This window comes from Sciurus carolinensis, chromosome 10 (assembly GCF_902686445.1).
Source record: "Sciurus carolinensis chromosome 10, mSciCar1.2, whole genome shotgun sequence".
In the NCBI taxonomy this organism is placed as follows: Eukaryota; Metazoa; Chordata; class Mammalia; order Rodentia; family Sciuridae; genus Sciurus; species Sciurus carolinensis.
In genome coordinates, this window is record NC_062222.1 from 106,131,963 (window position 1) to 106,158,049 (window position 26,087).

At 41.2% G+C, this 26,087-nt stretch overlaps 1 protein-coding gene across 3 annotated transcripts in view; it reads left to right on the forward strand.

Moving 5' to 3' along the window:
• Positions 1-1,549: 1,549 nt before the first annotated feature.
• The window catches only part of Atp8a1 (ATPase phospholipid transporting 8A1), a 216,025-nt gene continuing 191,487 nt past the window's right edge, over positions 1,550-26,087 (forward strand). For 2 of the 3 annotated variants that reach the window (XM_047567308.1, XM_047567309.1), the window contains exon 1: positions 1,550-1,850. In XM_047567308.1, coding sequence (XP_047423264.1) covers positions 1,802-1,850 — 49 coding nt within the window. In that variant the 5' untranslated portion in view covers positions 1,550-1,801. The remainder of the gene's footprint in view (positions 1,851-26,087) is intronic. The other variant, XM_047567310.1, reaches the window with a different exon arrangement.

The following is a 26,087-nucleotide window of genomic DNA, read 5'->3' on the forward strand; positions in this document are numbered from 1 at the left end:
TCAAACCAGAAGAAGCCTGTTTTATGTCAGGAGATCCTGGAACTCTAGAGAAATAAAAATGGCCAGTGATGATAGCCTTGATAAGACTATGTTCATTTTTTTACTCTTAGAAGGCCACACTTTTAAATCATGACCATCACTGAAACAGACACATTTATCTTTGAGTCCTGCTCTGCCCTGAGATAGTCTGTGAACACTGGGAACACATTTTCTTTGTTCTGATCCCAGCCCCTGAATGAGAGCCAAGTAGAGTGGGTTCCTCATAAATATGCATTGACCGCCTGCCTGGGTATTAATGTAGGGCAACACTCTGATTAGCCAAATGCTACCTGCAGGAAGCAGAGGAAATACCACAAATGGAGATAAGATGCTATTATTTCTTTTTTCTTTTTCTTCTTCCCTCCCACCCCCAGGCTTGGGTTATAATCACTTTTCTCTCAGCTTGAACCTCTGCAGAACTTTCACTTTGGGATCTAAATGGAGTTCAAATAAAAGGCTCCCACATGAAGTCCTCTTCCAGTGGGTGCCCGGAGAAAGAACACAAGATGAAGGAAGAAGTAGATTGCTTCCAATTTAGTTTATTCCCTTCTCATCAGTTCAGCAACTCACCAAAATCTATACAGAACCTTATATCCTAACTTGAAGATGAAATCAGGAACAACCAAAAAATACTGTACTTTGTTTTGAGGACTTGTTGGCATAGATCTTACATGAAATGAAAGGTAATGAGGTTGCAATAGTCTCAAAGATATGGGGCACACAATTTAATATCTATGTATTTTATACCAAGATCCCACTCCCCTTTTTGGATAAAACATTGCATCCAACTTTCCATAGGTTTAACTAAAATCAAAAACCCGAACAACAGAAGTGAACCACCTGCGCAATGAGTTAGTTGACTTTTTTAATTGTAATTTCAGAGCTTTATGAAGCTGCAGAGGATGAACTAGTGGGATGTACCAGGCCCACACGCAGACGGGCCCAGAGGCAGGAAGCCGATCAGCTCTAGAGACCTCAGGTCTCACAGTTGCTAATGGGCAAATGGGGCTAAAAGGGAGTCCAGCTGGCGGTGCAGAGGGTAAGATTCCAACCAGACGGTAACAGACTGTCCCTTTCCAGCTGGAGCAGTGACCTAAACCTGGCGATTCCAAACCCCTTCTGCCTGCACACTCAGACTCAACACCCCTTTCCAGAGGACGGGCGGCTCCATTGCAATTAAAAGCCATAGGGTGGCAAGAAGGTATACACGAGCATACTACCTCCAAGGCACCTCTTCCCCTCTGAGCAAGACTTGGGAGAGTCGCAATGGCCTTAAGGGGGAACACAGTGAACCGACACCGCGGGGCTGAGCGAGGGCGCCAGGGGGCTGAGGAGACAGTAACTGATCCCCCCTGAGGAGTGGTACGGCCCGGGGCGGGGCGGGGCGGAGAAGTCTCTCCGCGGTCTCTCCCCGCCCCTCTCCCGCCTCCGAGCGGCGCTGCAGCCGGAGGGAGTAAGCGCGCGCCCCGCAGACCCCTCCCCCGGCGCCGGCGCCTGGGCTCCGCCCCTCGCCGAGCCGCCCCCTCCGCGGCTGCAGGGAGAGCTCGTCGAGCTCTGCGGACGCAGCCACCTTCGCCACCGCCGCCTCTTCCTCCTCCTGCTGGCGTGCCGGGGCCGCTCCCGGTGGCGGCGCTGCCCTGGGTGGGCGGCGGGCCGGGGCGGCAGCTGAGCACTCTGCGCGGCGCAGCCAGTTCTCCCGGCCGCGCGGCGCCGTGACAGGTGCAGAGTCTGGGCTGAAGTCTCACCTGCAGCCGTCGCCGCGATGCCCACCATGCGGAGAACAGTGTCCGAGATTCGCTCTCGAGCTGAGGGTGAGTGACCACCGCAACAGCGGGCTGTGCGCGGAGGAGGCGGGGAACCAGCCTGGGGTAGGGCGGTGAGTGAGTGAGTGTGCACGCGTGCCTGTGAGTGTGTGTGTGTGTGTGTGTGTGTGTGTGTGTCCGGCCAGAAATACCTTGTCCCACCTCTTCCCCTTGATAGTCTGGCTGTCGCGCCCGGTCCCTCGCGGACCCTTCCCTCTGCGCTGCCTTCGGTGCACTCACAAATCCTTTCCAGGCTCCAGAACCTCCGAAGTGGTCTTAGGAGGGAGCCCCAAGGCTTGCTTTGCACCGCAGCGTGACCATTGGGTCCTTGTCACCGAGCGCACTTGCTTGCACAACTCGCCACTAGCGAGCGAACCGCCGCCGGGTTCTCAGCTTCCCCACCCTACAGAACAGATCGCTGTCCCGCCGCCCTCGCCTCCAGCGCCCACCTCTTAGCAGCCGCGACATCACAGCTCCTGGAGAAGCGGGTTTGCCCTTCACAGACTGAGAGACCTTATGATCCACAGTCCCTTGCCTCTAGGCGCGAGGATTCTTAATTGGGGTTCGGTGCTTAGTAGGTGTCATGCACTGCAGTCTTTGCAGTGAAGTCTTACCTGGCTCTCATCTGAGGTTTCGTTTTTGTTTTTCCTTTTGCCTGAAAACTGTCCTTTGGCCAGTTAAGCTGATTTGAGCAAGGTGGAAGATGTTTTCTTTGCTCCACCCAGGGCCAGCTGTTGAATGGCTACACTTGTCCACCTGTCGGTACTGAGCAACAGATGCCCGAGGGTATAGGCAAGGGAGGTTTGGTGGGCGAAGCACTCTTCATCCCGATCAAGGAGCCCTCGGCATCCTGACATGTGGCCAGCATTCAGTAAATAGTCCTTGATTTGATCAGGGCAAAGCCAAGACCAGATATCTCGAGTTCTGTTGTGTTTTATTTTTCATTTCCATAAACCTATACTTGAACCCTGCAAAGAGTGAGATAATGTGTTTTTGAGAACTGATGTATCTTGTCACCATCACTGATTCTCACCATTCCCCCCTCCCCCACCCGTCAATGTCAGACTAGTCATAAAGTGGTTTTAGGAAAAAAAAGAAACATGTGTTTTACATATATGTGTGTGTGTGTGAGAGAGGGAGATTCCAGGGATTTAAGACAGGCAATTTTATTTTTCCTCTGTAGTGTCCTCATTTGAAAATAGGGTTCCTGGGCTCTCATATCTAGGATTTCCTGATTTTAAGACTTAGGAAAATGTTAAACTGCTCTGGGGAGACTCATAACTAACCTGTGTCCTACACAGGAATTTAATACATACTTGTTGTAATAGCCAAAAAAAAAAACTTGTAGGACATTTCAGTTTTACAAAATTGAATGTTTACTATTTCTTTAAAAATGTACACAGTACATATGTACTCATTTTTTGAACTTCTAAATTAATTTTGTTTATAACCCTTTGAGCTGTAGGGGTAATGAAAATATAATGATAAGTTGGTGTTGAAAATATAATAATAGTTGGTGTTTTCAAATATAGCAATTGATGGATCATATATTGTGGGGAATAGGAACAAGAAGGAAAAAAATCTAAAAGAAATGCAAAAACCTGTGGCATGTGTGAGGATTTCATTAGCATTGAAAGCCTGCAGTATTGTTTTTGATTGGCATCTTTTGCAAAACACTTTCACAGAGTTTACTTATGGGATCTTACAATGCTCCTAGAGGTTGGCAAAGGTAGAGTACCATCTGCTAATTGAGGAAATGATGGCTCAGAATGGTTTAGTAACTTGCCCAAGGTCAAGTGGCTAGTTCAGTGACACATTTGGTTTAAGAGCTCTGGGAAAACAAGGACTACTTCTTATTTAATCTTGGTATTCCCTGTGCATCCAGCACAGTGTCAGGCGCATTGTGGTGCTTGGTGAATGACCCTTCTCTCCCATGTTGGTTGATTTGCTCAGGACTGAAGACAGAGTGATAACTCTGTGGGCTAGCAGTGTAGCTCATTGTCTGCTCTTCCCAATCTTTCTTTCCTGAGCGATGTTCTTCCAGAGCTCCTGCTTCCTAAAGGGCCTTGCTCTGAACTGCAGTCCCCTTGGTCTTGGTTGATTGGATCAGGCTAGGCTCCTGACCCAAGGGCAGCCAATCCATTGGTGACTCACACTTGTAACCTTGTGGTTTGGCTTACAAAGATCCTCTGTGTTATTATATCTGTCTTGGGAAGTGTTAAGGTTAGAGACTTAGAGTGAAAATCGAAGCAGAAAGGGGACAAAGGCAAATAAGCTGATGGGGGGAAAGTGGATGACTGTAATAGGTCATGCTAATTCTGAAATAAAGAAACAAAAACCATGAATAGAGAGGTAGGAAAGAAAATGAAAGAGATAGGAAAATGCAGATGTGGAGAGAAGGTGGCCAGACCTTGAACTTGAAGCCCTTCCTAAGTTTTCTATTCTCAGTTCCCAAGGGAAAATGGGGGTGGGGGCTCTTTTTATCCCACACTTGAATTTACTTGAATGGGTTTCTGTTCCCTGAATCCAGATTGGCCAGATGCATGACTGTCTTGCCTGTAAGTTGTTTGTGACCAAATTGGAGAGAAAGGACTGAAATGAAATAAGGAATAAATAGTCTAAGAGGGGATGTTGTTAAATGAATGTTGTACTTGTTGTCCTTGGTCCTGTGCAAGATCAGGAATTTGGTCCATGCTTATTCCTGAGCAAGTGAATAATTCACTGAAGTATGATGTGATGAGTCCTCCTGCAGTGCTTTTCAAACTTTAAGGCATGTAGGAATCACCTGGGGATCTTGTCAAATGCAGATTGATTTAGAAGGTCTGGGGTAAGGTAATGCTGGATGTTGCTGGCCTGCAGGTAACAGTCTTTAAAAGATATTGCCATCTTTTGCAGTGGTGGGGAGGGCACTGAAGGTAGAGAGTAACGACATGAAAAAAGCGAACGTGGCTTATTGCAGAGTTGTTAAGGAAACTGGGAACAAGTAGGAAGCTTGGAAGGAGTTAGGATGTAAGTTTGGACAGGTAGAGTACTGCTAGATTACAGAGCATTTTGAATGCCAAGATGAGTCATTTGGATATAGAGTTGAATATGTGAACAAGATCTTAGAGTTCATTAATCTAATTTCTCATCTGAGCATGACACTAATACATAATAACTGACAGAGCCAGTCTGGAGCCAAATGATTATAAGAGAGTGACATCCTAGAAGAAGTGTCTTAGATAAACTAAGAAATGTGGTGGGTGGTCTGGAAGGACATTCACTGAATAGGTTCTGTTGCAGACAAAGTCTTAAAATAGCAAAGATCAGGATTAGCATTGAAGTGGAACAGTAAAAATGGGCAGGGCGGAATCAGATTTCTGTCATTGAACTTGTTCCACAGGTACTTGGGATTTATCAGTGAGCAGAATGGCAGAAGGCCTGGCCTGGAGGAGCTTACAATCTAGTAAGGCACGAGAAAAAGCAAACACAATAAATAAGCAAATTATAGAGTTTATTATTTGGTAAGTGCTACTTAAGAATAAAGAGAAGGTAAGATGTGTAAGACCAGTGGATTTCAGTTCCCAGAGGGCTGGCCAGGCTGCCCTTCACTGAACACTTGAGGTGAAGCAGTTAGCCTAGTGGGGACCTGGAAGAAGGGTGTTCCAGGCAGAGGCTTCAAGGCGGAGAGGCTGGAGTGTTAAAGGAACAGGGAGGGGGGGATAGTAGCAAAGAGGCCACATAATGGGGCTTACCTGTATAGAGTAAAGGGCAGGTGAATTTTTTTTAAGGCAATTCTCTCAAACAATAATTTTGAGTTCTGATGTTTATAATACCCCATGTCTTTAAACCTCATTAAAATGCTGTTTCTTTGACTGGCTCATGAAGATTCTGTTCAGTGGTCTGAGGTGAGCCTGAGCAACTGCCCATCCTGATGAACCCATTGGATATTCTGGTGCTGGTGAAACACATTTTAAGGAACTCTTCTTTACAGTCTTGAGCCTGACTGGTTGAGAAAAACTCCACTTCCACCCCCCACCCCCAACACACTAGACGTTGAACCTAGGGCCTTGTGTATGCTAAGCAATTGAGATAATCTAATACAGGGTAAGGAAGTTGAGAAGGAGGACTAATACAATAAGAGAAGATAATAATTCAAATTTTAAAGCTACTTAGAAATTTTGAGGTCAGATATAGAAACAAATCAACTTTGGAATCTTAAATTCAGAGATAATAGTTGAAACCCAGTCAGTAGATAAATTTGCCTGAAAGCAAAAGTGAAAACAAAAGATTAAGAATTTTTGGTCTCTTTACTTCTACCCTAGCTAAATTAAATGGTGTCTAAACCCAGCATTGGTAATCTAGAAACAGGAACTGAAATAAAGGTAGCTTATACAAAATACAGTTTTTCCTACTCCTACAAAACAAGCGTAGAGGTAGGTAGCTATGCCTATTACACAAACTCATAAGGGATATGGGCTCCTTATTCCTTTTTGCTTCACCATCCTGAGGCAGATGACTTCCATAAAGTCACAACATAGTTGCTGGGTGCCAGCCATCTTGTAGAAGTTCCAGGCAGGAAAAAAATAGAAGGATTGTCCTGAAAATGCCACACAGAGACTAATGCTTATTTTGCATTGGCTTCCATCTGCAAGAGAAGCTGGGAAATGGAGTTTTCCAGCAGAGTGCATTACTCAGCATTGCATTACTAAAGGAAAACAGTTCAAGTGTAGGCAACAGGCTCAGTCACAACCAGGTATTCAGATTGCCAAAGACTCTTACTTGATTAAAACAGGAACTGCTTTTAGAGCTTGTACTTAACAAAATAACAAGCATTAAGTTGTTCAGAACTAAAGAACTGCACCCAGAAAAACACATACCCATTCAATGGTTTGCATTTTCTTCTGCTGAATGTGATAGTGAGAAACTGTAAGGCTGTCCCTGGTTACGTAACACATGTGCCACGTGATCTGTTTAGACGTTGTCTTAAGGGTTTTACTAAATGACAATTCTAAAATGTTTGCAACTATATAGATACTATGTTTCATTTACTTAAAAGATAACAAAAAGGACAGGAAAAGTAATATCTTGTTAAAGGAAATATTGAAGGAGGCTATTTCAGTTGTCCAGGTCAAAGATGACTAAGGTTCTTTGTTCCCTTGATGAACATGCATAGTCTCCCTACTGTGTGCCAGCTGATTAGGTGGTGGGACAAAAAGGATGGTGAATGAAGGAGACCCCAGCAAAAATGTGGAGAAGCATTGGTGGCTTACGGTTGAAGTGACATGGAGCGTAGTGATACATCACATAATCAGTATTTCAAATTTTCTACATGTGTCGTTTTATTTCATGTTATTTTAACTGCATCAGAAATACATTTTTAGGTTTTCTAATCTATGACATGGAATTCATTATTTTCCTCATTCTTGCATTTCAAAAACAGTAAAAATTGAATCATGCACCTATGTTACAGCCATGAAAAGTTTGCATATGTCAGAGGAAGCATTTGAAGCTAGTGAGGTGTTTGCTGTGTGGGTCTTGGGATTTCATTAGAATGTTGATACTGGGAAGACATTGGCTGTTGCTTTCCTTCTTCACCCCTCACACCTTTCAGTGATCACATTGTCTGCAGAGTAAAATCCTTTAAGGCAGAAGTTTTTGTCTCATTTTATTCAGTCACAGGTTGTTCCCCTGAGGACATTAAATGGCAACTCATGTTTGTTGAATTTATCCCTGACCTAGAGATGAGAATGCATTAGAATCCAGGTTGTAAAGTACTCTGAGCTAAATCCAGATGTGGTTGGTACCCTCTGATGGGAACTCGTGTATCACGAAGGGAGCATTTCTGTGATTTCTTCACTGCTGTACCCTCTGTATCTTGAGTTCTGCCTTCATCAATGCTTGTTTGTTGAATGAACTAACACAGAACTTTGTACTTAATTAAGGAGCTTACCTTTGTTCTTTCCATTGTAGAAGTACTGCCTGAGCATTGGGAAATCTCACTGCACAGAGAGTAAAATCACCCCAGATGATGCCATTAAATATAACCATATTGTGATTAAAAAGTTATCATTTTATTTATGCCCTTCCCAGCTATTTTCCAGAATAGGAGAAAACTGTCATACTCTACATTATTTTGAATCTTTTTTCCCACTTACTAATATTTCATAGACCTCTATGTCCATATGATCTAGATTTGTGTAAACTCAATGTGATTTCTGTCTCCTGTCACTTCTAATATCCTCAGTGCCTGGAGCAGAGATTTGCAGACTTACTAGGGGCACAGTATTTGTTGAATGCACACATTGGTATCATTAATTTTTTATAACAGTTTAGCATTTTTACATTAAATACAATTTACTAAGGAATGTCCTGTGAGTGGGCATTGAGGCCATTTTAGTTTTTTGGTGTTTTGTTTTTAAACAACTACTTAATAAGCATGTTTGTACACTTCTCAGATTATTTGTTTGTGAAAAGTCCCTAGAAATGGGGTTTCTGGGTGAAAAGTATATATCTTATGACTTCTCTTTTTTGGTACTGGGGATCGAACCCAGGGCCTTACACTCTTTCTATGACTCTCGGTAATTATGTCAAACTTGTTGGAAGGACAGTACCGGTTGACACTTGTACTGAGAAGAACAGGGGACCGGTTTCTTGTCCTTTCTCCAGCTTTGGCTGCATTCTTCATCTTTATGAATACACAATGTAAAAAACAGTCTTTAAGTTTATATTGTTCTAATTATTAGGTTGAACATGTGCCAGTAAGGTAGTTATTTTGTCTCTGAATTAGTTATTCTGTTTCTCTCTGAAGTTTGTATTGAATTTTAAGAGCATCTTTTTTGTTAAAGATTTGAGCTCTGTCCTGTTTATAGTTTGTCTTATAACTTCATAGTGTTTTTATATCTATACACATTAATTTTCTTGACATATGATGGTTTTGTTTTTTTCCTTAAAATTTCTTCTTTAATATCATATTTTTAGTTTCAAAATAATGACCATTTTTCCTTATGTGTCTCTTCTAGTTCTTTCAGGTTTCATTTTACAGTTCTATTTTTAAGTCCTTTGGGATTTACTTTCTTGTGACCACCAAATACTTCACAATCCATTCTTCCTATACTGATTTGAGGGGATTCTTTAAGTGAATATTTGAGGTTTTTCTGGAGGTAGTTCCTCTCCTCCTCTTCCCTCTGCCTCCCAACCTCTCTCTATTTTGATCTGCCTCTTTTGGACCCTAGTATCAAGTTCCCTCATTTTAACTTAATTGGGGGTAGGGAAACTTGTAACTATCCTGCTCTCGCTGCTTTTTGTGGGTGTTTTTGTAATTTTTTTCTGGCTTTTTTTACATTTTTACTTTTTCATTTGCATTTATGAGTCAAGCTAAAAGATATGTTGAGATATTTCTTGGTATTGCAGAATTTTTTTGGAATGTCTATTGAGAGAATTGACATCTTTCTTTTAGTAGGTCATTCACATTTCTCCGCTTATTGGAGGAGAAATATTCTGGGAAGAAGTTTTTAAACTCCTACCCATTTTAGTGACTTGTTCCTAGGTATTCATATTTCGTGAAGATGTCCTGAATGAGGTCCTTTTAAAATGTTTATGTTCTTGTTGACTTAGCACATGTAAAGTAGAAGCTGTTGATGTTGAAACCAAACCATTGGTCTGAATTCTTCCATTTCAAATACCTTTTCAGTTAATTTTTAGCTCTGTGGATTTTGCAATTATATTGTGTATAAGAAAGCAGAGTGATTTTTTTTTCTTTTTCTTTCCTTTTTTTTTTCTTTTCGTGTGTGTGCGTGCGTGCGCACCTGCCCGGGCACACAAGGGATTGAACCCAGGAGTGCTTAACCATTGAGCCACATCCCAACCCTTTTTATTTTATTTTGAGACAGGGTCTCACTACGTTGCTTAGGGCCTCACTAAGTTGCTGAGGCTGGGTTTGAACTTGTGATCTTCCTTCTTACAGCCTCCAAGCCACTGGGATTTACAGACGTGCACCACTGTGCCCAGCTTTTTTTTTTTTTTTTTTTTTTAGAGCATTATAATTGTACATAATCATTGGGTTTATTTTGATATAATCATATTCACATGGCATTTAATTTACTCCATTTCAATCCTCAGTTTCTGCCTTTCCCTCCTCTTCCAATTCCCTTTCTTCTGCCCTGATGGTCTACCTTCCATTCATTTATTGATTTTTAATTGGTGCTTTATAGATACACATAAAGGTGGAATTCACTGTGGTATATTTGTACATGCACACAGCATAACTTAAGCTAAGTATTGTTGAATGTTTTCAGTTAATTGCTCTTGGACTAGGTATTTGTTCCTTATACCACATTTTTTAGCAAGGTCAAAAATGATTTTTTAATCAGCTTGAGTACTGTGGACTCTGGTTCCAACTTACTGTTTTTAAGGTTTCATATAGTGGCCCCTACATAAGAGCTAAGATCTTTCTTGTTCTACTAGGAATAAGATCAGAATTTATACCAGCTGGGATTTACCTAATAGTTCCAATGAATCTTCTTGTATCAAATTGGCTTTCATATCTCAGATCAGCACTAAGAAAGAGTAAACATGAGTCACAAGCACTAGACATGCATGCAATTTATTCTAGTAGACACATTTACATTGTAAAATATATGTACAATTAGTTTTAATAATAGATTTATACTAATCAAATATGAACTGTATGAATATAATTGATATTTATATGTTAACATATAATAGTAATATGTTATAATATTTCATTTAGTAATATATCTAAATAAACCTTTATATATTATAAGCATATGATTTCTTTCATCCAATGTATCCAAAATATTTCAACATTTATTGATACAAAATTAAAAATGAGAGAGTTGACATTCCTCTTCTGCACTAAGCTTTCTGAGTCTGGTGGTTAATGTTGTTTGTACAGTGCATCATGTCAATTTCGATGTGTGCTTGGTGGCCACAGTAACTGTGGCTTCCCTCCTGAACAACACAGTTGTAGACTCTGCCTCAAACTTGTGCTTGAGGACTTCCTAGAATTCTTCAGTGTACAAAAAAATTTTAATGGAAATCCAGGGCTCAACGAAAGCTTATTAAAAATACATGTGTAGATATACTCTCCAGCTTCCTTCCTGACAACAGGAGGCAGTCACTTATGTCCTCATAAAACCTCACACATTGTGTTTGTGCTTAGATAACACTGCTTTTGATATGGCCCCTGTGGCAATTTAGGGATTTTATGTGAGTCTATGTGGCATCTTTGGAAGGTTTATGTTTTATTTCTTGTTTTTAAAAAATTTTCTATTTAGAGATTTGCTAAGCCAAAACCATCCTGCCTATCTTTCCTATTATTTTCATTTAAATGTTAGCATAAATGTGAAATAGATATAACTTTGAGCAATACACTTTTATGTTCAATATCACCATCACATTTGTTGGTCTAAAGGGACTGTACATCTGGGCTTCATGGATTATTTACACCTCTAATTGACTTGGCACAGGGAGGTGTCAGTTTTAAATTGAGCCTCTGTTCATTATTTTGTCTGAGCTGTCTTTGAAGGAGATGACTGATCTTGATCCATTTAGGGTTGTGCTCCGTCGCATCAGGTTAGTCAGGCAGAGACTGCTACTAGGAAGGACAAGGCTAAGGCTAGCCTAGGCTCTGGACCAGGAAACCACTTCAGTTTATCTGTTTAGATAAGACCGCTTTGGGGAGTGAAGCAAGTGAGCAGTGGATAACATCAGCGGTGGTTTGTTCTGGCACCAATCTAGAACAGCTGTTTCTGTAATGGCTTAGGTGCCTGCGACTTACCTGGTCCTAAGGAAAAGCTAATTTGGTGTAAAGGAAGTTTTCGTCCAGCTTCTGCAGACCTTCTTTTCCCTATGTCCCCTCCATCACCCCCAGATAGATTTAACCCTATCCCTGACCCGAAAGTCTTTGATGTAGGGGGCACTTAAGGAGCTCTGCACTCCAAGGACATGAGCACCCTGACCCCTCAGTGCCTGCCACACCAACTCACAGAGCTCAGGACTCAGGACCCTGCCTTAGTCAGTGGGAGGTGCTGATCACTGACTGGCTGGGACTCCAGGGCTCTGCACTTGTGAGCAGTTCTGACGCTGAGCCAGGTCTGCTAAGGTTTCAGAGTATCCTTTCCCTGTGCTTTCTCTACTGTCGCTCTTGGCCAAAACTCATCCAAACCCACTTGTTGCCCCATGCAGGGCGCCTTTGGTTCTGAGTACCTGGTCTGCTGCCCGGGACCACTCCTCCTGGCCACATCCGGCCACGGGTGGCTGTGGCTAGTTGACCCCTTGCAGTTCCCGTCTAGGCTGTCTCACTCCCCTCTCTCCCTTCCTTCCCCTTTCCTGTCCCAGACCATCTCCTGTCTCTGACCAAAGAAAGGAAGCAGGTCTCTGTAAAAATTTGTTCCCAATCCTATGTGCTTCTCTGTACTTGAGCTTGAGTTGGGCGCATTCCACTGTCTTTGCCAGGATGGTGGTGATAAATGTTGCCAGGTGAACTGGATCAACTTCTCCAACTCTATTTTCTTTCTTGTGGGTAGATGTTAGAGAAATGCATGAGGAAGACTGCCTGCCATCTTTAATGCAGAGTGTGTCGAGTGTAGACAGGGCAGCGGAGGCTTGTGAATGTGGCTTGTTTGATAGCTGCATTGTGCACCTAAGTGTACTCAACCCTGCTTGCTCGGTGAATCAGTTGAGGAGCTTCTGAACAGTGCTGACAGCTGGATCCATCCTAGTTCAGGGGAGTCAGTCTGGCCCATGGGGACATGGACCAAGTGTTGCTATTTCATCTCCCAGATAATTCCAATGTGCAGAGGTAGTGGAGAGATTAGATTGCATATTTATTTAGTCATATGTAAATACAGTTATGTCAATAACTTTATTTAGTTTTATGCAAATATATTTAGTCATATATTTTCCCAGTCAAGAAATCAAGAGCATATGGATATTTCTGGTATTTTAAAAAAAAAATCTAGCCATCAAGTTGCCTGAAGGGCCTAATTATATTCCTCTTAATTTTTCCTCTTACAAGTGATGAAGTTCATATGATGATATTTATTTAATTTTGGGGATTTTCTTTAAAATCCTGAATTGAACATTGAATTCAGTACAACCAAATGAAGAGTACAACATGTCTAAGTTTATTTTTAGCTGGTATTATATCTACTCTGGGAGCTTACTGAAGATGAGGTTTTCTGCAGTGTCATTACTGGTATTCTGCTAACCTGCTTACTTTTATTATGTTATAGTAATTAATAGCTTTATTCTTCTCATATTTATAGCCCTCAGATTTAGTCATTTGCAGCTAGAAAAAAGATAGCTTAACAAGTTGGTAATGGAAGTCTTGGAAACTGCTTTGGCAACTTTATTTTCAAGGTCTGTCTTTTCTTGTGTATTTCTAGTTATTGATTTATCCCACATAGTGTAAAATAGTCTTTTATAGGTTATGAATGAAGTGTGAAAACTTACCACAATTTCCAATGTATTTGCCTTTCCTGGGTGTGGAGTTTAAGGTCAGTATTTGAGATTTAATTTGGCCAGTGTGGCTACTGTTTGGCTGCTTGAATGAGGCCTGGGTTCTGGTTTCAGGCTGTAGGCGGTGGCCACTCCCAGTGGTGAAGGGTATCATCTGAAGCTCTGAGGACTGATGCACAAATACCACAGTGCCTCAGATTGAGTGCACTTGTCCAACCTCTGTGTGATTGTTTTTTATTTTATAATTCTCATTTATTTGTTTCTGCATTTACCTTTAGACTTTCCTTTGTTGGCTGATAATGTGACTTGTACGTTACAGATGAAAACCTTTTTTAAAAGCCAGAATTTACCCTTATAAAGGAGAGAAGGATAAGGTTCTGACTTACTGGCTCAATTTAACTATAGATGATTGCCTATGCCTGTCTTGTTTACAGTTTAGTAAAACAATCATTATGTGATTTTTTTTTTTTTTTTGTACAGGGGATTGAACCCAGGGGCTTTTTACTGAGCTACATCCCCAGCCCCTTTGTCTTTTACTTTGAGACAGTGTCTACTAAGTTACTGAGGGTTTCACTGAGTTACCTGAACTGGCCCTGAATTTGTGAGCCTCCTGCCTCAGCCTCCCTAGTCACTGGGATTTGAGGTGTGTGCCACTATGCGCAATATGAGTTGGCTTTTTGTTAACTTCCACGTGAATATAATTAGCAAAGGAAAACTTTTAAAAGCCTTCTTGATTTCCCCAGGTGCTGAACCGAATTTTCCCCTGATCTTATTAAGTGACTTTCCCCATGGAATTTATCCCTGTGGTTCATGAAACACTCATCTATATACTTTATTTTGACTAAGCTTGAATACCAAAGTTTTTGGTCAGAACTTAGTAGTTTTCTTTATGTCAGACATTTCCCGTATGCTCAACTGGAATTTTCCTTGTTGTTGCTGTTCCATTGAAGCAAAGTAATAGAACCCTCATCTCTACTATTTAAACCTTGTGGGGATTTTGGTCTTTTCAGTACTGGTTATTGGACATGATGGCCACCTAACAAGCAGAGTGCATTTGTTTTGTGACTTAAGAGTTGAGACCATCACTCATTTAGTGCCGTTTCTTCTCACTTTAGCATCTTAAGAAGCTAATGCCTGCTAAATAATTGACTTGAAAGAAAGTGCAGTAAAGCACTCAGAGTTCCCTGCAGAAATGGAGTAATACCTGGGTTCTTTCAAGCTGTGTGGCCTTGAGAATGTCTCTTAACCTCTCTGGGAATCCTGTTTCTCTTTGATAAAATGGGCAGACCTATCAGTGAGTCCGCTGCCTGTTGGGCAGTGAGGAGACGAAGTCTAACTGCACACTGAAATCTCCCCTGGAGCTTTTAACATGCTGACCGTGGGACCCACCCCAGACATTCTGATCTAATCATGGGAAGAAAAGTTAGAACAAGGAGAGAAGATGAGGCTGGGCCTTGGTAGAGGTGATGGAAAGTGATCAGATTCAGGATGGAGCTTGAAGGATTGATTGGTGGGGAAGATGTGGAGAGCTAAAGAAAAAGAGGAGGCTAACATTTGAGGCCCCAAGACCCAAATGATGGTGCCATTTACTAATATAGAAAACACTGATAGGAAGGACTGGAAACCTCCTTATATCTCAGAAAAGAGTGAGACAGTCACCATGTGCCAAAATATGGAGACAGTTTTCTTATTCTCTGCAAAAAGGTATCTCATTTAATCCAGATTTCCATCCTCTCCTTCCCTCATCTTTTTTCCTGAATAGTCTTTAGAATATTCAGAAACCTAACTATTAGTGTCTTCCCTGTCCCATGGTATGGATTTTAGGCATCTAGGAACCTCGTGGGCTCAGTCTGTTTGGGAGTGAGAATTTTGTTGTCAGGACTCTTGCTCCATAACCAGAGCTGATGAGAACAGCTCCCATGTCATCACCGTGCTCTTTTGATCCTTGAGGTGCTCCAGACTGCCAGGTCATCCTCCAGGACTGAGACGTTAAATGAAAGCACTAGCTCAACAAATGTCACTCAGAACTGCATCTGGTGAGTGACTAGGATAAGATCAAGCTGTTCAGATTTTGAAAGTTGAGTTTTTTAAATGCTGGAGTGGTTGTGAAATCCCACGGTGTTTTCTTAGTCTGACACACATAGTCCTGTTGCACATGGCACTTTGGTGGCCCAGGTGTGCCAGCAGGTCCAGCGGGCTGACCTCGTGATGGCAGGCGGGAGAGGCAGCACCTGTAGCTGCAAGCGTTGCAACAGGTTCTCTCTGCTCTGGATGATTGGGAAGTTCTTGAAGGCTTCAGGTCCATCCATCCTCGTGTCCTCCTACCTGTGAGTCGGGTAGGCTGGTGGTGTCTCACATTGTGTAGGTGTCATTGCCTTACTGTCACCGAGCTGGGTCTTTTAAGTTTCGCAGCCCACCAACTGTCTTTCACACTCCTAGTTTAATCTGTTAGTGGAGGTTTCTGTCTTTTGTGGTCACAGCTAAGGGCTGTCACCATGCCTTTCCTGCCTTTGCACACACACGTGGCTCCCCGATCTTGAAGCCCATCTTGTCGGTCTCACCAGTCTTGGTGGGTTCTTAAATACTGCCCCTGGTGTGGCTGGCAGACAAGCATCCCAGAGCCACGCCCACCCTCAGGGCCATGCTGGGCACAGTGGAGCTCTCTGGGGTGCCTTTATGGGTTTCCTGTTTCTCTAGCCTTGCTCACTTGGCTTGCTGGCTGTTGTGCTGACAGGCTGCAGTACTGCTCCTCAGAACCAGGTAGAGGCAGTGTGACCCCTTTCCGTATGCTGGGTAGTTTCTATAATGTTAAAAGGTGTTTTTCTGCTTGTAGGCAGTTTATACTTCTGTGTGTGCTGTACTGACATCCCCACAACGTCCTAATTGGCAGAGAAGCTTTAGTTTCTTCGCCAGGTGTTTTTGATGCTTGAGTCCTTGATTTAAAAAAAAAGATTTAAATTATATTTTTTCTCCCTCACAAGTTCACAATAGAGGCAAAAAGCAGATGCCAGTCAAACTCCTCTGACTCATCCTGAGAATAATAAAGCAGCAAGATAATGTTATTTGGGTATTTTTTTGCTGCTTTTACTAAAATGAGGACTAGTTTGTAGGAACCAGTTATGCATCTGACTTTTTTTGTGTTAAAAAAATATGTAAATAGTTCTTTAGAAAGGAAGTTGTAATAATAACTCAGATCTCTTCTATGGTTGTTGATTGAAATTTTTTTCTGGGACTTTTCAAGGGCTCGCTCATTCAGAACAGTAGTTCGGTTATATCATCTATGAACAAATGGCTCCTGAAATCAGTGGGGTTACTTAACTACCCTGCAAACTTCTGCAGCCCCTCATTCGGTGGAGCCCTTCTCTGCACAAACTGATGAAAACTTCGTCTGCACTGCATCGTGTGAGTGGTTCTCTGATGACCTTATAATTGTCTTTAAAAAATCCTCTTGAAAGGATAAGCTAATGGAATTCTAGAGTCAGAAGGGAACTTAGAATTCATTTCATGTAGCACCATACCTGAGGCAGCCTGTGAGCCATTGATTATCCATTTCCTGCTTGAGCACCCCTCCATGAAGGAATCACACCTCCAAGACAGTTCATTCATTCTCAGCTCTAAATCTTAGCAACCTCTTTCTTGTTGAGAAAGCAGTGAAAGCAATACAAACATTCATTTTCTGCACATCTTGCTCTGCCACATATTATATTTGTATAATTGACATTTTTAGCCCTTTGTATAGGGCCTTCAAGTTATATAGCATCTCAAAACATTCTTGAGTTCTGATTCTTTCACGTCAGCTGTATGTTTATTCCTCATGTAATGTGTATCCTAATGCTGTCTTTGGAACCCAGGTATCCGGCTCCAGAATTCTCACTGGATAAGCTCCAGTGTGGGCCTCCTCTCTGTATGTTTGCCACCTGGTTATGAATCCATATTGTTATATAATCATGGAATTGTGTGTCTCTGTCTTAAAATAGTAGGGGTCTAGCCTAAAGCCTTGTTGAAATTCAGATGCTAGTATTTCAAACAAAGTAAAGGAGAGGAAGTGAGTCTGTGGAGGATCACTGGTCTCCAGAGGTCACCACCTCCCTTTAAACAATCCTTCTAACAAAGTGCGCTTGATTTTTGACCGGCTTAGACCTCAAACTCATTGACCAATAACGGTATTGTTCACACTTGTTTAGTGTAAAGGACCTCTTCTCAGAATTCTGGGAGTAGCTCCTTTGTTCTGTGTATGCTGAAACACACTTTCACAGTATATAAGTCCTACCCAGTGTTAACTGAATTCTCAGTGCAAAAGGGAAATATTCTTTTAACTTCCAAATTAATTATTCTCAAAAAGTTCCCATTCTGTTGAACTCGGAAAGGCACATTTATAGACCACTGTTTTAGTAAACCGTGTTTTATTATGTTCAGGATCCATCATCTCTCCTTTTTAGAACACAGGGTTGTTGTTGTTGTTGTTGTTGTTTTTAATTGCATCTTTTGAATCCTCTTTTGTTCACCATTTTTTTATGATTAGTGATAGTTCCCTTAAGCATTCTGAATATTCTCACAGTTCTCTAGGAATGTGTGTGTGTGTGTGTGTGTGTGTGTTTGCTATGAAATATAATTCTTTTACAGCACCCAGGTGCTGGCTTTTATTTTTTCCTTTTTAAAATCATCTCCTGCCTTCATTTTTGCTTTTGTTCATTTGTCTAATGTTCCTTCCAACCTTTCAGGTTTCTAGATGATTCTCCTTGGTAGACAGTGAGGTGCAGAGTTGGGAAGTTCTGCTTTTTATTTGATGATCTGTTAACATTGCCTCCTGTCCTGCCAGCAGCAGGCCTGTCTCATCAAGGCCTTGCATTCCAAATGAAAGGGGAAAAAAAAAATTGGTGGTTTCTAACATTTTGTGGAACAACTTTCCTACTTCCTCGGGTGTCTGCATCTGTTATTATTTGCTATTGAACATGGGAGTCTATTTCCAGCCCTTCCTTTGGTCTTTTTTATCCTCTCTCACTTGTTCACAGACTTCCTGTGCAGCGGTTGTGACCTCTCAGAATGCGCCTGCCTTTTCCTCTCCTCAGGGCCTTTCACAGCTAGTCAGCATGTTGCTTTAGATGGCTTTATGGGCTTCTGCCCTTTGAGGTCTTGATGATAGCTTGGATTGTGTCCTCCTGAAGTCTGGAGTACATGTCTGGCTTGGCCTGGTTTTCCCCTTTTTGGCTGTCAAAGCTCTTTCATACTTTTTAAGAGTATCCTTACTGCTTTACCACTTTTGTGTCAATTAGAGTCCGGTTCACAGGAGCAGTTCCTCATTTCCTTTCCTGTACCCCGTGAGAGATGAACTCAATGCTAAGGCAAGTCACCAAGTGCTTCTAGCTAATTGAGACGTCTAGGAGGTGCCTGGTAGGTGTTGGTAGTTGAAACCCCTCATTGCTAGTGCAGTCTGCTTCCATGGCAGTTTTTAAGTCTACACTGGGAACATGCTGTTGGATCGAGATCGAGATCTGTGAGATGTTAAAGCAATGTCATTATTCTCTCCATATTTCATTGTTCAACTTGCTTTTCCAGTTAAGCATGATTTAGCATTAGTTAATGTTTTATTGCTTTGTCCAAGCAACTCAGCATGCCCAAGATGATTGTTTTTGTATGTTAATATCCACGACTGACTGCCATGGCGTTTGAGTGCTTACTATGTGTAAGGGCTCAACAGTAGGCATAAGAGATTTTCATGAAATACCACTTAAGGATGGCTTTTCTTCTGAATATAGGTAGTACTTTTTTCAGTGTCTTCTGCTTCGAATTTGTACTACTACTTTTGAAGCTTGCTGCCATCCAGTATGAGTTCAGGATGTGTTAAGTCATTATGGTTGTTTTTTTTTTTTTTTTTTTTTCCTGTTTTAGACAAGACACGCTGTTGATATGTATTTTAACACTTGCTTATTTTTAGATCACTTTTCACAAAGGCACTTAAAGAAAAATGTCAATTATCGTGTAAGGTAATGACAGACCCTGATAGAAAAACATATGAATGGGTGTGAGGATAGGGGCAAGCTTATAATAACTTCTGGGAATTTTTGGATAACTTAAAGTAGAAAATTTAGTAAACATTTGGTTCATGGAAGGGACTTCCTGTGATGTTATTTTGTTACTTCCCTGTGTTAGAGCAACAGACCTAATAAATACTTATAGTCCTGTCCCACTCTCAGGACCTAAGTGATATGCATCTGAGGCATCAATTACTCTCAGTTGTGATTTACTTAAATATGTAGCTCAAAAGATTAATATCAGAGGTATGGTGGTTTTTTACATATGGGATACATTCAGAACTCTCAAAGGTGACACTTCAAAGAAGGATCAGGGAGTATGCTTAGATGTTTAAGTGACATCTAACAAGGCCATGAGGGTAAGGCAGGTTCTTGACTGGAAGAATGGTGGGGGTGGAATACATCCAGGGCAGGAAAAATGGATGTTGAGGGAAAGGTGACATCAACTCAGTTGTGAGTTATCAAACACATCTGTCAGTGTGAGAGCTTTAAAGATGCGGTGGTCTTTATCAGTGTCCTAATACTGTCCTAGTTCCGGTGCTCATTGGCTCCCTGACCACCAAAGTTTTTTCATCTTCATCATGTTGAGAATTCTTTAAGAAAATGAACACCTTTGTATAATGAAAAAAAAAAAAAAAAAAAAAAAAAAACTTTTTTTTTTTTTTTTTAAAGCAGATCATCATGTTTTACATTATCAGGGATAAATGTCTCTTTCCTACATTTGCCTATAACTCAGATGGGCTTGAAGGCTAGGGATGTGGAAAGTTCTGAGGCTCTTCTAAGTTCCGCAGTTATCCCAGAGCCTACCAGACTCAGAGTGTGCTTAGGGCAATGGTAACATGAGAGGAGATCTGATCCAGCAAGGAGGCCCTGCTGTGGAAGTGCAGGTAGCCTGGTGATCTCTTGAGCAGGGCAGCAGCACTGTGGTTTCAGATCATCATTCTGTACAGAGCAGAAAATCCAACTAGTGAGTGAGACACGGGGGACAGAGCTCAGCCTATTGAAGGCCAGCCAGGTTCTGTAGGATGTCAATGTTCACCCAAGTTAGGTGTGCCCTGGGACTGGACTTAGCTTCCTGAAGAGGACAAAATGCCTCTGCTAAAATTCCGTAATTTGGAAGCTGAGCATGTCCTTTAAGTTGGTGGAGTACTTCCTGGAGTCAAATATGCCCTTTCCAGAAAAGTCCAGGAGGATCCAAGGAAGTTTGACTAATGGGCAGTCACTTCAAGATGCTACTGAATCAGGCCCGGGCTCTACCTTTTCACTGGCCAAGTGGCGGACAGTCTGAGATTGGCTTAGCTTGGGCCCTGGGCCTAGCTTTGAGTCTTAAAAGGGCTCAGTAACTTGATGCGAGCAGTCCCCCAAGACTGCCTATCTGGAAGGAGGTTCTCCAGAGGAAAGCAGGGGCTATTTTCAGGAAAAGCGGACACTAAGCTGGAAAGAGCCACAGATGTCCACTGCACAGAGCCCGGTACAGGAGTGATATGTTAATGCAATTGCAAATTTCATTTCCTTCCTAGCTACTGCAGTGATGGTCCAGAAATTTGAGAGGTATTGCTGAATAGTTTCTATTTAATTTCCATACTTTTAAAGTTGTTTCATTTCTTTAGTGCCATATTTGAAAATGCAGTTATGTGAGCTTTAACTTTCAAAGCTCCCTGTTCACTCTTTGCAGAATGTTAGTGCCTTCCATTGTGCTCTGTGTCTCTGACCAGCTGCTGTCGGGCTCACAATTGAACATTTGAAATGACTGTTGTGTTCCAACAATGCAGAACATGGGATTTCAAATCTCCTTTGTAGCTTCAGTAACTGCCTTTGTATTTCTAATTAAGTTATCTATGTAATAAGAAACCATTAAAAATAAAATAAATAAAATACAAACATCTAAATTATTCCTCGGAAGATTGCTTTGATCCAGAAATTTGGGTCCAGAAGCCAGGAGAGAAAGAAAAAAATAGATATTTTTTACTTATATATACATTAGACAGGAATTTGTAATTATTATTTTTCCTAAAGAACAAAATAAAATTACATTACACCTTTGAAAAGGACAGTGAGAAATGTTCATAATTTCCTATTAACACCTAACTTTAATCACTCCTAAGTTCTGACTCTCAAGTCTCCAGCTAGTTTACCAGTTAATATTCTTTTATTAGATTCTGACTGTTGCAAGCATGACTGTTTATTTAATGACCTCAATCTAGGTCAAGAAACTTGAGCAAATAGTATGGCCTCCTTAATGCCTAATATGGGAACCCATTGAGTGAAAGGTTATATAATTGGACACCCTTGAATATGTTTGGAAGATAATATAATAGATATTCTGGTTCTAATTGCAGCCTCACTTATAATTTCAATAGAGTTGAACCTGCAAAAAACATAATGGTTCTATAACTATATTACCAGGCAACAGAATGATTTTGTATCTTTTTCTTTTCTCCCTCCTACCTACCCACCCCTGCATTTCTATTGCGTAACCCTTATACAGATGACAATTAAGGGGAAAACACGTACTTATTTAATATTAACTTACAAAATTGGATGGGAAAATTTATTATCTTACCATCTACATTGATTCACACTGGTCTCAACCTTAATTAAACCTTATCTAAAAACATTTTAATGCTAAATATTTACTTTAATGTCTTTGAGACATGTTTTTCCTGGATTATTTTAAAAGGGAGATTAATTTTATACTTGGGAGGATAGAGTGACAGGAACTGTTTGAATGACAGGTACATGCTACCTTGCTGCCATCTTCACATCATTGGTGTTATGGAATAGGAAACTGAGGCTCAGATGATCAAATAATTTGCCTGGTGTTAGGAAGAAGTGCCATAATTAGAATTTGAACACTGATCTGACTGCAAGTGTATTCTTTTCCCCCCACAGTCTGCCTTTCTGATTTCATGATAGAAAATAATAACTAGAATTTTCACATGTATATGAGGAAACAGGCACAGTCCCATGTATTAACTCATGTAATCCCCATGAAATCGACAGGATAATTAGTCTAGAGTAACCATAGCTCATAACCTCTTGCTTTTAGGCATGATTCTGATGCCTTCCTTGATTATATTCTGTACTTAAAATACTATTGACTACCATGTTTTGATGAGAAAAAGATACCAGGTTTGACTGTAAAGAGAGGTCTTCGTTAAGTGATTAATTTGTATTTAAAATCTTACTTTGAAAGCAATGGGTAACTAATTTGAACAGTGCATTTTATTTAAGCCAATGTATCCAAAATATTGTAAATTTATCATGTGAGCTAAAAACAACAAGATAATATGGTTTCTAAAAATCCTGTATCTCTTTCATGCCTTGGGCTTCTGCTTGGAGTAACATGAGATGGTAGCTATATGTGGACCATACAGTGATAACGAGAGACATGGAGAGACTACGGGGTCATGCCAACTCTGCCCTCCAAGAATACCCTGTGCACACCCACTTCTTTTTATTTCTGTCATCACAGTCCAACCCAGGCACCATCGTCTTTTACCTGGATTGTCACGCAACTTCAAAGTGGTCTTTCTGCTTAAAACTTGCAGTGGATTCATTCCTACCATACAAAGAACATAAATTCACCTTGCTTATTGTTTCTCCCAGTCTGGGCCCGGCCTCATTCTGTTTTATGAGGAACATGGTCCTCATGTTCCTGGAAATGCCAAGTCCATTTTTCCCTCCAGGGCTCTGTTCCTGCCCCTCTGCCTGTTGGGTGTACCTTGTCCCTGACCTTTCTTTACATATCATCAAGGTCTCAACTAAGAATCTCCCTGATGGGTGACTCTGAGCACTCAGCCATAGGAGCATCAGAAGCCGTGGTAGCAGCAACAACAATGAGAATAGCTAACATTTACTGAGCTCTCACCACCTGCCATGCGTTATTCTTCTCATTTGTTAACTCATCCCATCCTCACAACCCCCTTTTGAGGTAAGGATTTCTTGTTATTGCTGTTAACCTGATGATAAAATGAAGCACAGAGAGTTCTGTCAATCTTTCTTTCACCCAATTGTTTTATTTTCTTTATCTGTCTTACCATGATCTGTAATTATCTTGCACTATTGTAGAAAATAAGTCTAAGACAGGGAACTTTACCTTATTTTCTGCTGTTCCTATAGCATTTTTTAAAGTGCCTGACACATAGTAGGCACTTGAGTCTGTTGAATGAATGAACTAATGTGATCTTACTGATTGGATCATGCTATTTGTGAAGAGAAATAGAAAACTTCAGAGATGATTCTTCTCCTCTCATTGTATACGAAGGTCAGAAGCCTTTAGCTTGAATAACGATTGAGCATTTTTCTTCATTATGTTGTACTATGTGCTTGTAAACATGTGCTAAATCTGGCAGAGGAAGGAAGACTATATGTCAACATACTCCTTAACTCAGTAATCATTGGTCGGTAGGTTGCAGGTGGTAGTTGGCAACAGATTGTAGTCACTGCTTATCTCTTCAAATATGGAGATTTAGCCAAGATCACAGAGCAGCATTTGGGCTCCTGAGTGAGTGTTGGCTGCCAATTCAGGCGACTGTTGCTACGAAACATCTTGATAAATGCACCAGTAGAATTTTTTATTCTGTTTATTTTTAAATTTCCAAACTCTTCTAAACAAATGAGCTATTGACTTTTTTTTTTTTTTTCCCCTTCCTGGTGGCACAGTAGATGCAAGTTTCACAAGATTTAAGAGCTTGAAAGAGCACATCAGATTATCAGCCTAGCTTCCTTATTTTACAAGGGAAAAGAATAACCCTCAGGCATCAAGTGGTTTGTTCAGGGTGACATAAACAATTGGTAGAAGAAGCAGAGCTCACCTCAGCCACTTTGTGGGTTTACTGACCTACACTGTTAGAGGGAGATGAGTACTCATGCACTTCAGAGTAACAACTAGGATGCCACCCAGCAGCACCCTGTGTCCTCTCAGTAGTGGAAATTATTGCTAGAAGATGAAATTATCACCAGGAGGATGTCATTTATGTATACTGTCAGAAACTAATGTCTTCTTGTGACTTGTTTATTTCTCTATACTGAAATGCTTGGTCCTTCAGAAGTCTAGAAGTAGCATTTGGTCATTTTAAAACTAAAAATGAAGAATTAGGTCTGGTAAAATCCCTGGGTTGATGTATGCTTAGGGCATACTAAATAACTTTATAATAAGAAGAAATAAAATGCAATTCAGAAAGCCAAACTGCTTTTCTTCTGGGAGAGAAGAAGAGAATGAGGATCAAACAGAATGTTTTGAACTCTGAATGTAGTATTTTCAATATCGCTGTAAATCTGAGTTACTGAATCATTGTCTATTTCATTTGGCATAAATAAGCAAAAGTCTTTCCCTGGCTCATTTTAATGAAAGCTAGGCCAGAATAGTTTATTTGGACAGACTGGATGATTGTGGCTGATTTTAAGAAATTACAGGTCTTAGAGACTGTGACCTTGAAAGAAGTTGAACTGTGCTTTAGTAGAGAAGGAGGCTTACTCGGTCTCTGCAGCCATGGGTGTGTGTGTACCTGCAGTTTGTTCTGTAGAACTTTTAGCTTAAAAACACAACTGGAGCTGTTAGTGGATGTCAAGTGTCTGCTGATTACGGAGCACAAAGAAGTAACTGCTTGAGTGATTCTCCTAGAGAACTCAAAATATCATAAAGGAGTGTGTATCAGGTGTCATTATCACCATTAACTTGTGTATCTGCACTTGAGGGTCATCTCAAGATACCCCAACTTGGAAATGGGGAAAATGAGTGTTCCTTCTCATTTCTTTGTAAAATCAACATGTGTTTTAGCCAACTTTTTCACTGACTAGAAGACTGACCAGGACAATTTTAGAGAAGGAAAAATTTATTTGGGGGCTCATGGTTTCAGAGGTCTCAGTCCATAGACAGCTGGCTCCATTCCTCGGGGCTCTAGGTGAGGCAGAACATGATGGTGAAATAGAGTGGCAGGGGAACGGGGCTCACATGATGATCAGGAAGCAGAGAAAGAGACTCCACTCACCATATACAAAATATATACCCCAAAGGACGCCCCCATGGCCCACTTCTACCAGCCACGCCCCACCCACCCTCAGTTACCACTCAGTTAATCCCCTCAGGAGATTAGTTCACTAATTGGATTAAGGCTCTCATAACCCAATCATTTCTCATCCAAACCATCCTGCGTTGTCTCACACATGAGCTTGTGGGGGACACCTCACATCCAAATCACACCAACACAATAGCAGCAAAGTCACCTGGCAGGGGAAGATTGTTTCCTAGGCCTGCAGGGTTTGTTGGTAATCCCAGTGAAAGATTAAATATCAGTTTGAATTTGGAGGTGGTCATAATAGCAGTGAGTCATTGAGTTAAACAGTGGCAGCTCTATGGAAGGGAGAAGTGATAGCAAACAGACCTGACGTACCATGGCCCCATTGCCAAGGGATCCCAACTTGAAGAGCTTGCCCCTTTGTGGGATTGAATTCTTATTTCATCCAGCTAGTGGTGAGTGGGTTTCTTTGGTACTTACCAGACACATTATCACTTAGTCTTTGACTTTCTAGATAGGACAACCTGGGGGAGTTGAATCTATTGTGAGACTTAAATTACTTTAGTTCCTGTGACAGTCATTCCTCATCATAAATTTACGAGTCATTGATTTGGATTTATACATGAGTCTCCAAAGTTTGGGTAACCTGTGTCTGCTTATAAGAGAGTGTTCTGTTCTTGGTATATTGCTGATCTAATTTTGCTCATGTGTGAATTCAATAGATATTGAGA